Here is a 12,868-nt window from a genome sequence, read left to right on the forward strand (position 1 = left end):
TTCTGTTCAAACAACCAGAATATTCCAAAGCAAGTAACGGGGAGCAGCGCGCCGCAACAATGCAACCTCCCGAGCGGCTCCCCGTGCAGCTCCCACCCCCGCCCCCTTTCGCGGCGTGCCAAGAGTTTGGAGCGCGCGCACGCACACGAGCACGGTGCCTGCGTATCCCTCCGCCTCCCTCCTCCTCTCCCCGCTCGGTGGCTCGACAACGATTTGGGAAATGAAGGGAGGAGGGAACTACTTTCCTGAAACTTGCTATGCTGCACACGACTTCGAGTTGCAGTGATTCGTCCGGAGGTCGCAGCTTTTAGTTCTCCTACCTACACGCCCTCTCAGTCCGGGCACCCCGCGCGGCAACCCCGCCCCGTACCCGCTCTGGCCCTCCGGGAAGCCGGCGGCCTGCAGAAATCGCCAGGGACTACTTCGCCTCCTTCTCCCGCGGGCGCCCCCGGTTCGGGCAGCGGCGGCGGCGGAAGGAGCGGGCGGCGTGAGCGCTTCCGCCGCCCCTCTCGCGGCTCCCCTCTGGCGAGCGTGAGGAGCTGGCCCGCGGAGCTGCTGGTGGGCACCGTCTGGTGGGGCATCCGCGGCGGGTCTTCTCGCTCTGCCGCCTCTTCTCGGGACCCTGCCCCTCGGGCGTGCCGCTCTTCTCCGACCCGGGTGAGGGCGATAGGTTCGCTCGACCCTGCCTCACACGCGCCCCGCCGCCCCCTCCTCCCTCTTCTGGAGTCGTCCCGGCCGGAGCGTGTCTGGAGGAATCCGCCGCCGTGAGGCCCCTCGCCCGCTTCTGCTCGTCCGGAAGGACCGGCCCGATCGCCGCCCGGGGCTGAGCGGGCAGCCGGCGGCGAGGCGGGAGATGGTGGGGTGGGCTCCGGCAGGACCGCGTCGCCGCCGCCCGGAGCCTGGCCTCGGCACCCCCCCGCCGGCCCCCACCAAGCGGATCCTTGCTTCCTCCTCGCCGCATCCCTGAGGGAAGCGCCGCCTCTGCTCCTGGGTTCTCAATCCTCCTGCCTGCTCCTTCCTGGCCGGACCCCGCCGCGCTCCACCCGTGGCCCGAGGAGCCGGTCTCCAGTCCACCTTCGCAGCCCCCCCTTCCTTTTCTGCTTGGCTCCCACCCTCCCCGGCCTCCTCGGATCCTTTGGCTGGACGCTGAGGCGGGGGAAGAGGCTGGGGTCGCCACGGTGGAGGTTGTCGCCGCCACCCCCCTGCGGGGGTGGCCGGGGTTCCCGGCTGGGGGGGCACCATTCCGGGTGAGGCATCCACCATGGTGAGGCCCCTGAGCCGCTGCCCCCGCGCCCCCCCGGCCGCCGCTGCCTCCTGCCCCTCAGTGCTGCTGCTGCTCCTCTGCCTGCTGTTGCTCCTCCATCTCCAGATCGGATCGCGGTGAGGGAAAGATGAGCGAGGAGACGGCGACTTCTGACAACGAGTAAGCACCTCACTGATTTTGATTACTAACCGCCCCCACCGCCCCATTTTCCCTCGACGCCTCCCCAGACCTCCTCGGGGACTTGGGTGCTTGCAACCGTGGAGAGTTCGAGTGCATCTTGTTCTAGAGAAAACATTTGATTTCTTGAGCCATTTTATTTAATGGCAGGAACCCCGGACCCCCACCCCCAGCATTTAGTTGCTTTCTTCTGGGAGAAGGTATTGAATTTGGCCTGGGATGGCAATTGTTTGTCCATGAGATGGAATAATATGGTTGGATGGAGGAGGGGTAGCAATTATCCCACCCAGTGACTGGAAGACCTCTGGCCTGTCCTTTTTCACTTTAGCACACCAATCAACATACCTTAAATATCCATTTTGCCTCCTTTATAGCTGTTTCACTTGGAAATTAATGTGTGGGAGCACCTCCTGCATCAAACTGCACTTGAATCTTAATTCGATGAGTCAGTGCTTCTTAAATACCGATTAAGCCTCCCCCCGCCCCTCACCCTTTTTAAACTTATGACCTGTAAAATTTTTGTAAAAAATGGAGCTAGGGAAGCATTTTTATAATTTCTGTAGCTTTGGGGACACCTGGAGTGTGGGCAATGTTGAACTATTCTATTTTGCTTTTGCGAACGCTGGACTTGTCTTTATGAGGAGCATAGGAAAATTTTGAGATCTAAATTTTATCTTTCAGCTACATTGAAACACCGTTCACGTCGATTTAACAGTGTTTACATTGCTGAACACGTTGATGACTTCATTCATTAACTTGTAGAACATCTCAGCTTAAGTTTTTGTTTATTTGGGCTGTCCTTATGTTTTCCAAGCAAAATACTTTGCCTTTTAAATATTTTGCTGTAACATAACAGCTGCCTGGAGGAATAATGAGGCTGCAACAGTTTTCTGTGGAGACGGAATTTAATTCCATGAGAATATTCGTGTCCGTTTTCTTGTTATTAAATTCAAGTTTTGTTTCTCTTCGGAGGGTTGGAAAGAGTTAAGTGAGTTAGGACTAGTCCTAGGACGCATTCCTTTAAGTAAAGAGCATTCCTCGAGTCAGACCTTTCTGAGAGCTTTAAAGTCCAAAGCCTAGGCTTGTTTAACATAAAAGAGCTTGAGAAATGCAGAGCAGCGTCCCCCCACCCCCCACCCACAACACACTCTTGACGAGCGGGCTGTGGGAGAAGGTGGATTGCTGCAGTGTCAGTGCAGTCTAGAAGCAGAAGTGGCCGCCATGTTCTCTCTCTTTTTGTGAATCGCCCTCATTTGCATAGCACACTTTTCATTCATAAAAAAATAATTAAACATCCATCACCTTGGACATCTTGAAAGGATTTCCCAGGAAGAAATTTGAAGCTCAACTGCCAGTCTTAATGTCAAGTTTTGAGTTCAGAAAGTAAGGAGAAATCGAAGTTATAGGTTAAATTCAAAAATATACGCCCACACAAACAACTACCCCTGTTCTCAGAATGTTGACACAGTTATGTGGGAAATATCAGTTCGGGGAGGTGCTGGGATCACGTGATCGCCTCCATTCATAAAATACCTGGCTGGCCATTCACAGTGCTGTACACTGTCTCACAGCCGCCCGCAGATTAGACCTACTTTGAGAGAGATCAAGAAGTATCTCAGATAACGCCTTAGTTAAGAGAAAAACTGCTAAAACCCGTGAACAGAATGACGGTACTTTTTGCTGATACCTTCTTTTAAGAAAGTAGCCTGGATCAAAATGTCAGGTTCTATTTTGGGGATGGGGGAAGACTAATTACCGTATTTAAAGTAAAATATTGAATACCTCCTTTTATGGATGCAGCTGATAGAAACGCTAATATGGAAATGTGAATTGACACACTTGTAAAACACAGTTTTTAAGGGGACTCTTGTAATACTTACCATGGACAAATTGAGAGTACCAGTTTTTTGTTGTAGTGATTACCAGTGAATGATAACTGCTTTTGCACTAAAAATGAATGTAAATATTCCCGGTGATTTAGTCTCAGAGATTTTGATATTCGAAGCACCTAATGACAATATTTGTTAATGGTAAAATTGCCTTTAAAATAATTAATGTACTTAGTATGGGACAATTTGGAAATTATCTCATTCAGACTTAAGAATTATGTTTTCACTAATTTATCCTGGTTTGTTATTAAATTTTTTCCTGCTAGGGGCTTTGTTATGTTAATTTTGATAGGTCGAGAATAGTGTGTTTTAACATACCATTTTTGCCATGAGATGTTAACTCTTCGTGGGGACAAACTGTTGTGGGTTTTACTTTTTTTTGTTTTAGAAAGTGATGTGTTCGTCTGATAAATCAGTTTATTAGAGCCTGCATTGTTAGTACAGTAGGTAAATCAGAAAGAGTGAACTTCTTTGGAATGTAGACTTTATCCTGATAATTTAGGTACCTGCTCTTTATAATGTTTCCAAGTGGAAATTTAATATTTACAATTACATGTATTAGGAAGAAACAGATGTTATGGTAGATGCCCTTAAAGCCTTAGCATAGTTTAAAATTGCCCTAATACATGGTTTTTATTGGAGCCTTATGTATATTTTTTCCTTTTTCTTTTCTCTCTTTTTTAAAAATCCATAATCAATAGGTAATTAGAGACTGTTCTTAACACTTGTATGTTTTTCACCTGATTTTGACTTTTAAAAAGAGTGCAGATTACCAGTGTCTTAGAAAACCATTAACCTTTTCTAGATAGTCATTGTGGTAAAATCAAGTAAGGCCTTTAGAGGCCTCATTTTGAAACCTTTTAGTACATGCTTATTTGAAATTAGAGTTATGTGTAGAGAGAGAAATAAATAGTTCTCAGAGGTTGATTGCGGGTATATATTTAATCAAGTAAGTAATATATTTAAACTAAGTAAGTAATTCTGTAAGCCTGTAACACTTCGTCTTACACAATGCCACACTTGGGGAGGGTTGGTGAAAGTCTGCTTTTCTTCTCCAGCCTTCAGTAGGAACTGTAACTGCGTTAAAAGTGTTATTAAAAACAACAAAAAATCCTCCATGCAAGAGTGATAGTTTATTTCAAATGATGCACAAACTGGTCTTTAAAGTGAATAAGTAATGTATTTGCATTTCTGCCATTCACATAACAGTATTTAAACATTTGATATGTAGTCAAACTCTCCATGAATCATGTTCATTTATCTGGTTTTTACTATGTGCCAAGAGTAAAAATCTGTGATAAATGCTTTACACATGTATTATGTAATTTATGTATACACATGTAGTTTCAGCAGAGTAGAGTTGCATAGTAGGGTACTGTCATACCTTAATATATATGAATATTTTCTGTTATCATTAAATAGTTCCTAAAACATAATTTTTAACACCTACATTATAGTCAGTGTATACCATATTTTAATTGATCTACTATTTTTCTGTTATTTCTGAACAGTGCTGCCTTTGATCCTAAGTTGTGTCTTCATCCAAATTTGTACCTTTTTCTCCTTGAAATAGTTTAGAGATTGAATAAAATATGCAAATTTTAAGTTGTCCTACTCTTTCTGCTAAATTGCTCTCTAGAAAAGAAGACTCAACATGTGAGAGTGCTTATGCCTTGAAATGTCTGTCCAATTCTCTTTGAAAAAAATTTTTGCCCACTTTGAAGGTGGAAATGAGATTGTATTCCTATTTTTTAATTGTCTGGATAATAAAATTGATTTTTTAGAAAACAGAAAACTTGTTAGTTGGTTGTGGAGCAACTGCACTGTTTTTAAATATAAAGAGGATTAAAATGATCATATAAAAGGCATTAATAATTTATGTAACTCTCACCAGCTTTTATGCGGGGCTTTCCTGGTGGCTCAGATGGTAAAGAATCTGCCTGCAATGTGAGAGACCCAGATTCCACCCCTGGGTTGGAAAGATCCTCTGGAGAAAGGCATGGCAACCCACTTCAGTATTCTTGCCTGGAGAATTACATGAATGGAGGAGCCTGGTGAGCTGCTATCTGGGGTCACAAAGAGTCAGACACCACTGTAATGTAAAGAACATTGGTCTTGGACTTGGGAGTTGAGTTTCTGTCCTAACTGTACCTAATTTATTCTCTGATTCTGGGCAAGTGACAGCCTTTGGGGCCCTCAGTTTGCTAACTTGTAAATCAAGGAATTTGAACTAATCATCATCATGGGCTCTTCTTGTTCTAAATTATCCTAAAGTAATACAGAGATAGACACACTGTAAGTCATTAGACTTACAGTCTAATGTATTAGACTGCTGCTGCTGTGAAGTCGCTTCAGTCATGTCCGACTCTGTGCGACCCCAGAGACGGCAGCCCACCAGGCTCTGCCGTCCCTGGGATTCTCCAGGCAAGAACACTGGAGTGGGCTGCCATTTCCTTCTCCAATGCATGAAAGTGAAAAGTGAAAGGGAAGTCGCTCAGTCGTGTCTGACTCTTAGCGACCCCATGGACTGCAGCCCACCAGACTTCTCCATCCATGGGATTTTCCAGGCAAGAGTACTGGAGTGGGGTGCCATTGCCTTCTCCATGTATTAGACTACATAGGCTACATGTATTAGACTACATAGGCTAAAACATGGTAACATATGTGTTTGTTAATTGGTCAGTTTTATTATATTGTTGATTTTGATATGTTTAAGGAAATGAAAAACTTCCAGTAGATCTCATAGGATGATGAAGTAGAAGCATGAATTTTGAAGAACCAAGATACATTTGGAAACAGTTGGTGCATTCCTAATCTCTAAAGGCTTCCTCATTTTGAGCTTAATTTAATAACCCTGTGTCTTTGATAATATTAATCACAGATGGAAAACTTTTATTTTTTTAAATAAATATGGTCTTTAGATGAATAAGTGAACAAAAGGCTTTTGGGGTAGATCTTAAGAGAAATGTATTAAGATACCAGCTCTCATGCTTTACTTACTGGCCTAGAAGTGTCAAAAGTCAGTCTTTTCATTTGGTTATTCACACAAATGTTAATCTAACACTAGAGGATAATTTCACATTTATTCAGTGTAAGAAATTAACTCAGATAATGAATTGTTTCGTTCTTTTAAGTTTAACTTGCTGGTTATTGCAAGTTTTGTGTGATAGTGGCATCTCATTTTAGAGTCTAGAACCAAAGTCTTAACAGACCCACAAGGTGTTGTTTTTGTGGCACTCAGAATGGTTTGTAATGGGAAGGAAAAAAAATTGTTGGTATATTTTTGTTTAAACATAGTTCATTATTTTTGCTAAAGCATAGTTAATGAGTACTGGATCTCAGACTGAGATGGTAATTGATTTAGACATAAGGGCTTATGTCTCAGAGTGCTTTTACTAATCTCTACCTGAAATGTGTCTGCATTCATAATTGAAGAAAATACCAGCAACCATAGCAGGGTTAGAGGTACTTGTGACAGCAACTATGTTAGTTTCGCAGGGCTGGTCTAACAAAGTGCTACATGTGTCTCATGGCCATCTTCTCTTAAGGACACTAGTCATAATGGAGTAGGAGCCCACTCAGCTCCACTATGATCTTCTCTTAATTAATTACATCTATGGTGACTGTCTTTCCAAATAAGGTCACTTTCTGTGGTACTGGGGGTTAGGACCTAACGTCTTGTTGGAGAGATTCAGTTCAATGCATAACACCAATAGAATCATATTTTTTCCCCATACAGTACGTTTCCTGTGTGGTTGTTTCTAATATCTTGAAATAGGACTTACTGCCATCACTAGTTTGAAATTATTATAGTTATTAAGCCATTGGTAGAGCTTGCATTTTAATATGTTAATACAGGAACATTACTACTCTATCAAAATTAAAAATATTTTAGTATATGTGCTGCCGAAGCAAGCACCAAAATTTAAAATATTTTGATAATATTTCAATATAATTATAATTTTGTAATCTTACGTATTTTATTTAAAATCTTTAATATTCTGAGAAAGGGGGCCATTGACCTCACTAGAACTGCCAAAGAGGTCCATGGCACAAAAGGTTAAAATCTTCCTACTATGACTGAGGTCCTAAAGACTGAACCCAAAGAAAGAGATATAGAATAGGAAGGTTAAGAAATGTGAACGATAAGATGAACAAGTCCAAGATGCAGCTAACAGTTCCAAAAGAAGAAATAATGGGGGAGAGGAAATACTGAGAGATACTGGCTGAGAATTTTCAAAAAGTAGCAAATTAAACACAATTCAGTGAACTAAAAACAACAAAGCCTCACAGTCAAACTGGATTTATTGTGAGATTGCGAGAATGTCAACATGAGAAAATCAATATAGTTTGTCACATTTGAAGAATAAGGAAAACAAATGATACAATCTTAAATGCCAGATTGTCATTTGGTCTCTGCTTATAGTAGGGAAGTGAATGTCCATACTTTATAGATTTATAATATAAATGTTCATAAATATGGATTTATATTATTTTTCTGCTTCCTAGAATTTTACTTTTTCTGATTTATAATGAGATTGTATTTGATCCACTTTTTAGGATTGCTTTTAGTTCAAGAATCCTGAGTGACTTTCTTTGTATTTTAGAAATCCACATTTAATAGATCATCCATGTTGCTTGTAAATGTAGGATTAAACAGTAGAAATTACCTAGTATATGAAATTTTAAAATTACTTTGGAAGGCATTTTCTTTCTATATTTAGAGTGTGAAGAATAAGCATTTCTAAATTTAAGAGTAATTGGAAATTAAATTTTAATATCAGTTTTATCATTTTATTTCTAAATGTTACCTGTAAAACAGGTATTATAGTTTCAATAAAGGGCATTATGACGTGGAATGCAGAATTTAATTGTCTCTTGGAAGTATATAATGATGCTATACTTATGATTAGACACATTTTGTTTGTCTCTTCACTTGGTTAGCGATTACTTTCGCAAATACGCAGTATTTGTTAATGTTTTAGTATCCAGTAGTTGGATTACCAAACTTTAGATGGAATTTAGTGAACTTTGACTTTTTTGATGCTACTTTTTCAAAGTTATAACTTTTACCACATCAGAATGTTAATGATTAACTTTGGCATAAAATCACCAAACTTCTTTCACTGTTCTGTTGTGAATTACATTGGTATTTTGAGATTGGAATTAGGGATCAGTTCTGGGTTTGTCCCTTTAATTATATGTAAAAGCATTTCAGAATTTTAGTTGCTAAGTTATATATATGGATTTCTTAGTTTTTCAGGTCAGATACCATTAGTAACTTTTTCTTGAAGCTCACTTCAGTGACATTTGAGTGCCTATTAGGCACTTGACTTTTCTTTAGCCCTGGAGATACAAAGATAAGTAAAACCTGATAACTGCTTTCACTATCCAGCAAGGGAACTAGATCCCTCTGAAATGTGCTGAGTGCTCTGGTTATGAAGTCTTCAAGGCTTAAGAAGAAAGTAATTTTACCTTTGGTGAACTGCAGAGTGGGAGTTGTGTGTGAAGGAGGCCTTCAGAAAAGAGATGGTATTTAGGAGTCAGCCAGAGATGAGGGCAATGGGAAGAGGAGGGGCATTCCAAGAAGAGAGGCTGGTGGGGAGGGGGAACTGAAAAACAAGCATAGAAGATATTTCAGTAATCTGAAACTGAACTACAGTATCTGCAAAGTATGCCTGCAGTTGAAGCCAGTGAAGAATTGCCCAAGGATAATGTTAAAAAGTAATAGAAAATGAATAGTGAGAATCAGGAGTGTTTTTAAGGGAGAGTGAGAAGGGAATGGCACCCCAACTCCAGTACTCTTGCCTGGAAAATCCCATGGGCGGAGGAGCCTGGTAGGCTGCAGTCCATGGGGTCGCTAAGAGTCGGACACAACTGAACGACTTCACTTTCCCTTTTCACTTTCATGCATTGGAGAAGGAAATGGCATCCCACTCTAGTGTTCTTGCCTGGAGAATCCCAGGGATGGGGGAGCCTGGTCGGCTGCCGTCTATGGGGTCGCACAGTCAGACACTTCTGAAGCGACTTAGCAGCAGCAGCAGCAGCAGAGAAGGGACAATAAAAGACAGAAAAGTCTTGAGCGGTAGGAGAGAAATTAGACAAAATGGGAAGTGATGAAGTGGAGACAGCAAAAAGTAAGATTACATAAGTTTAGGGGGAAGTTTGGAGTTGAGATTATTTATTAAATGAGGTGATGTTGATAATGGAGAAGAGGAAAACAAAAAATAAGGGAAGGTTGTTAATTGGGAGAGCACGGCCCAGGAAAGAGGAGTCTTGCAAACTGTTTTATTGCTTGGGTCAGATACTGTGCTAGATTTAATCCTCCTAATGACCATGTGAACTAAGTATTATCCATAGTTTACAATTGAGATAACCAAGACTTAAAAGAGTTTTAGTGACTTACTTGTAGATGCAAGAGAGTGAGTGGTAGAACTGAGATTCAAATTGCACTGTATTTATACCACACTGTACCTCATATCAGAGAAGGCAGTGGCACCCCACTCAGTACTCTTGCCTGGAAAATCCCATGGACGCGGGAGCCTGGTAGGCTGCAGTCCATGGAGTCGCTATGAGTCGGACACAGCTGAGTGACTTCACTTTCACTTTTCACTTTTCATGCATTGGAGGAGGAAATGTCAACCCACTCCAGTGTTCTTGCCTGGAGAATCCCAGGGATGAGGGAGCCTGGTGGGCTGCTGTCTGTGAGGTCGCACAGAGTCGGACATGACTGAAATGACTTGGCAGCAGCAGCAGCAGTACCTCATATATTTCATGGCCAGACTAGATTTTGAAGAAAAAAAAATAAGCTTGAAGTGATAGGTTGACAAGTAGAAGTGACAACTGTTTTGAGGGATTATAAGTTTTGATAAAAAGAACTGGTAGAGCGCAAGTGGGGAAATGAAAAGATAGATTTTGATCAAAGAACACAGACTCCAGAGTAGTAACATGATGGAAGATTAAAGTAGAAACAGGTTGTTGGAGTAGAGGAACCAGGATTTTTTAGGATATTTTAAAAGTTCACTAGTATGGCTGTTCAGTTTCCTGGGTTGGTATCAGAAGTTGAGGTGGAGAGGAATCCTGAGCCAGGGCCATTGTATTTAATTAGTGTGTGGGATGAGCTGCTTAAAATCGAATATGAATATTGACATCTGCCACTGCAATTTTAAGAAACAGGAGTAAGGGTTTTGGAATTGGAAATTGAAAAGGAGGGTGTCACAGAGAATAAGAAAAGGGAAGGGCTTATCCTGGAGGAGTTGGGAGTATTGGAAGTGATAGGATCTCATATAATAATGGTGTTGGGAATTAGGAAATAGAAAGGAAGCTAGACATGTGAATAAATTATCCAGATTTGGAACTTACCATGAACTTAAAGAATTTTCTGAGAGACTGACCAAAATGTTGACTGATACTATAGGGCTTTATCCAAATAAATGATATTGTCTTTGACAAACATTTTGTATTTTGGGGATACTTTAATCCTAATACGGTTAGAAAGATCTTTTTGAAACAAAATTCACTGAATTTCTATAATTGACTTGGTATTCATAATTAACATGATCTGTGGTTACTACTGACTGTCCCATTAAGACTTCGGCAAGTCATGTAACCTGCCTTTGTGCTTGATTTTCCATCTATAAAGCCAGGATAACATGTCCCTACTTCAGAGGGATGTTAAAAGATAAAACGTAACCTTCCCTCCTCCCTCCATAACATTTTTTGATTAGAGATAAGAGAATATTAAAAAGAACTTTCAGTTCTTGAGGAGAAGGGTACTATGTTCATGAAATAATCAGCACTCATTTTCATTTAGCCTGAAGGTAGGGTTACTTTTTGAAAAGGATTATGGACCTGATGGAAAAATTGTATTTGAGTTTAAATGTTAAAAAGCTGCTTTTCAGAAACACTTAAAATTTAAACATTCCAACACACAAAAAATAATATAAATCTCTATTGTGTATATTTTTAAAAGCAATTTTAGCATCTGAGCACATTTTGGAAATACATATAAATAAATTCGATGTCTCTCCATCAAAATTGGCTTCCCTGATAGCTCAGTTGGTAAAGAATCCACCTGCAGTGTAGGAGACCTGGATTTGATTCCTGGATCGGGAAGATCCACTGGAGAAGGGATAGGCTACCCACTCCAGTATCCTTGGGCCCTTGTGACTCAGCTGGTAAAGAACATGCCTGAAATGTGGGAGACCCGGGTTCGATCACTGGGTTGGGAAGATCCCCTGGAGAAGAGAAAAGTTACCCTCTCCAGTATTCTGGACTGGAGAATTCCATGGACTACAGTCCCGTGTGATCACGAAGCGTTGGATATGACCGAACAGCTTTCACTTTCATAAAAATTAGCTAATTTCAGTGGGGAAAGGAGAAGGCAATGGCCACCCACTCCAGTACTCTTGCCTGGAAAATCTCATGGATGGAGGAGCCTGGTAGGCTGCAGTCCATGGGATCACAAAGAGCCGGACACGACTGAGCGACTTCACTTTCACTTTTCACTTTCATGCATTGGAGAAGGAAATGGCAACCCACTCCAGTGTTCTTGCCTGGAGAATCCCAGGGATGGCGGAGCCTGGTGGGCTGCTGTCTCAGCAGCAGCAGACCCCTGGTGGGGTTGCACAGAGTCGGACACGACTGAAGCGATTTAGCAGCAGCAGCAGCAGTGGGGAAAAGCCATCTTTTGCAGAGTTTAATGAAGGAACTTTCAGATTATATGGAGGGGGAGAGAAATTACTTTCATGGGAGATGGGAGGAGGAGTCTTTTTTTCAGGTTATTAAAGATTTAGATTTTTAATTTTTTGCCTGTGTAATCAACTAGGAACTCATAATGGGTGACATGAGCTAGATCTGCTAGCTAGAAGTTTGTTGCTGTGGCTTAGTGCTGACTTTGATTTGGACAGCTAAAGGTCTGTATGCTTATGTTTAGTTCATTTTATAATCATCAGCAACTAAAGCAAACATTTGTTAATATTTTGATTTAGCCTGATGTTTAACATTATTACTCTGATACTGTGTCATTTGTTATTTAGAAAATAATAGCCTTAGATATGTAGTTACTAAAACTTGGTTTAGGATCGAGTTTGAAGTTATCTATGAATCAAAGTCCTAAATGAACATAAATTAGGAGCTTAAAAATACGATGAAAAATGTGTATGCTTTTTCTCTTGAGAGTTATTTTATTTGATCCAAAAAACTTAATCAACTTAGTAAGAGTTAAGAAAATATAACAAATAACTTTAGTAAGTAGTCTATCAAATTAAGATATTTTTTCAACTCTATGATAATTTTTTCAAAAAGAAAGGGGAGAGAAGTAGATGAATGAGTGGACAAGCTGGCCTCTCTATAATCACCTGAGTTTTCATTTGCAGATTTTCCTCATCTTGATACTTCGGGAGAGAGCAAAGTTAGCTTCTAAGTTTTATCAGTTCAGCTCAGTCATGTCTGACTCTTTGTTGACCCCATGGACTGCAGCACACCAGGCTTCCCTGCCCATCACCAGCTCCTGGAGCTTGCTCAAATTCTTGTCTAT

The 12,868-nt window shown here is 41.2% G+C and overlaps 1 protein-coding gene across 2 annotated transcripts in view; it reads left to right on the top strand.

Annotated features, from left to right (window-relative positions):
* Window positions 1–203: 203 nt before the first annotated feature.
* SPRED1 (sprouty related EVH1 domain containing 1) overlaps window positions 204–12,868 on the top strand; it is a 122,726-nt gene continuing 110,061 nt past the window's right edge. The window contains exon 1 of one of the 2 annotated variants that reach the window (XM_055537323.1): window positions 204–1,423. In XM_055537323.1, the coding sequence (XP_055393298.1) occupies window positions 1,392–1,423 (32 nt within the window). In that variant the 5' untranslated portion in view covers window positions 204–1,391. The remainder of the gene's footprint in view (window positions 1,424–12,868) is intronic. The other variant, XM_055537324.1, reaches the window with a different exon arrangement.

Source organism: Bubalus kerabau, chromosome 10 (genome assembly GCF_029407905.1).
Source record: "Bubalus kerabau isolate K-KA32 ecotype Philippines breed swamp buffalo chromosome 10, PCC_UOA_SB_1v2, whole genome shotgun sequence".
Lineage (NCBI taxonomy): Eukaryota > Metazoa > Chordata > Mammalia > Artiodactyla > Bovidae > Bubalus > Bubalus kerabau.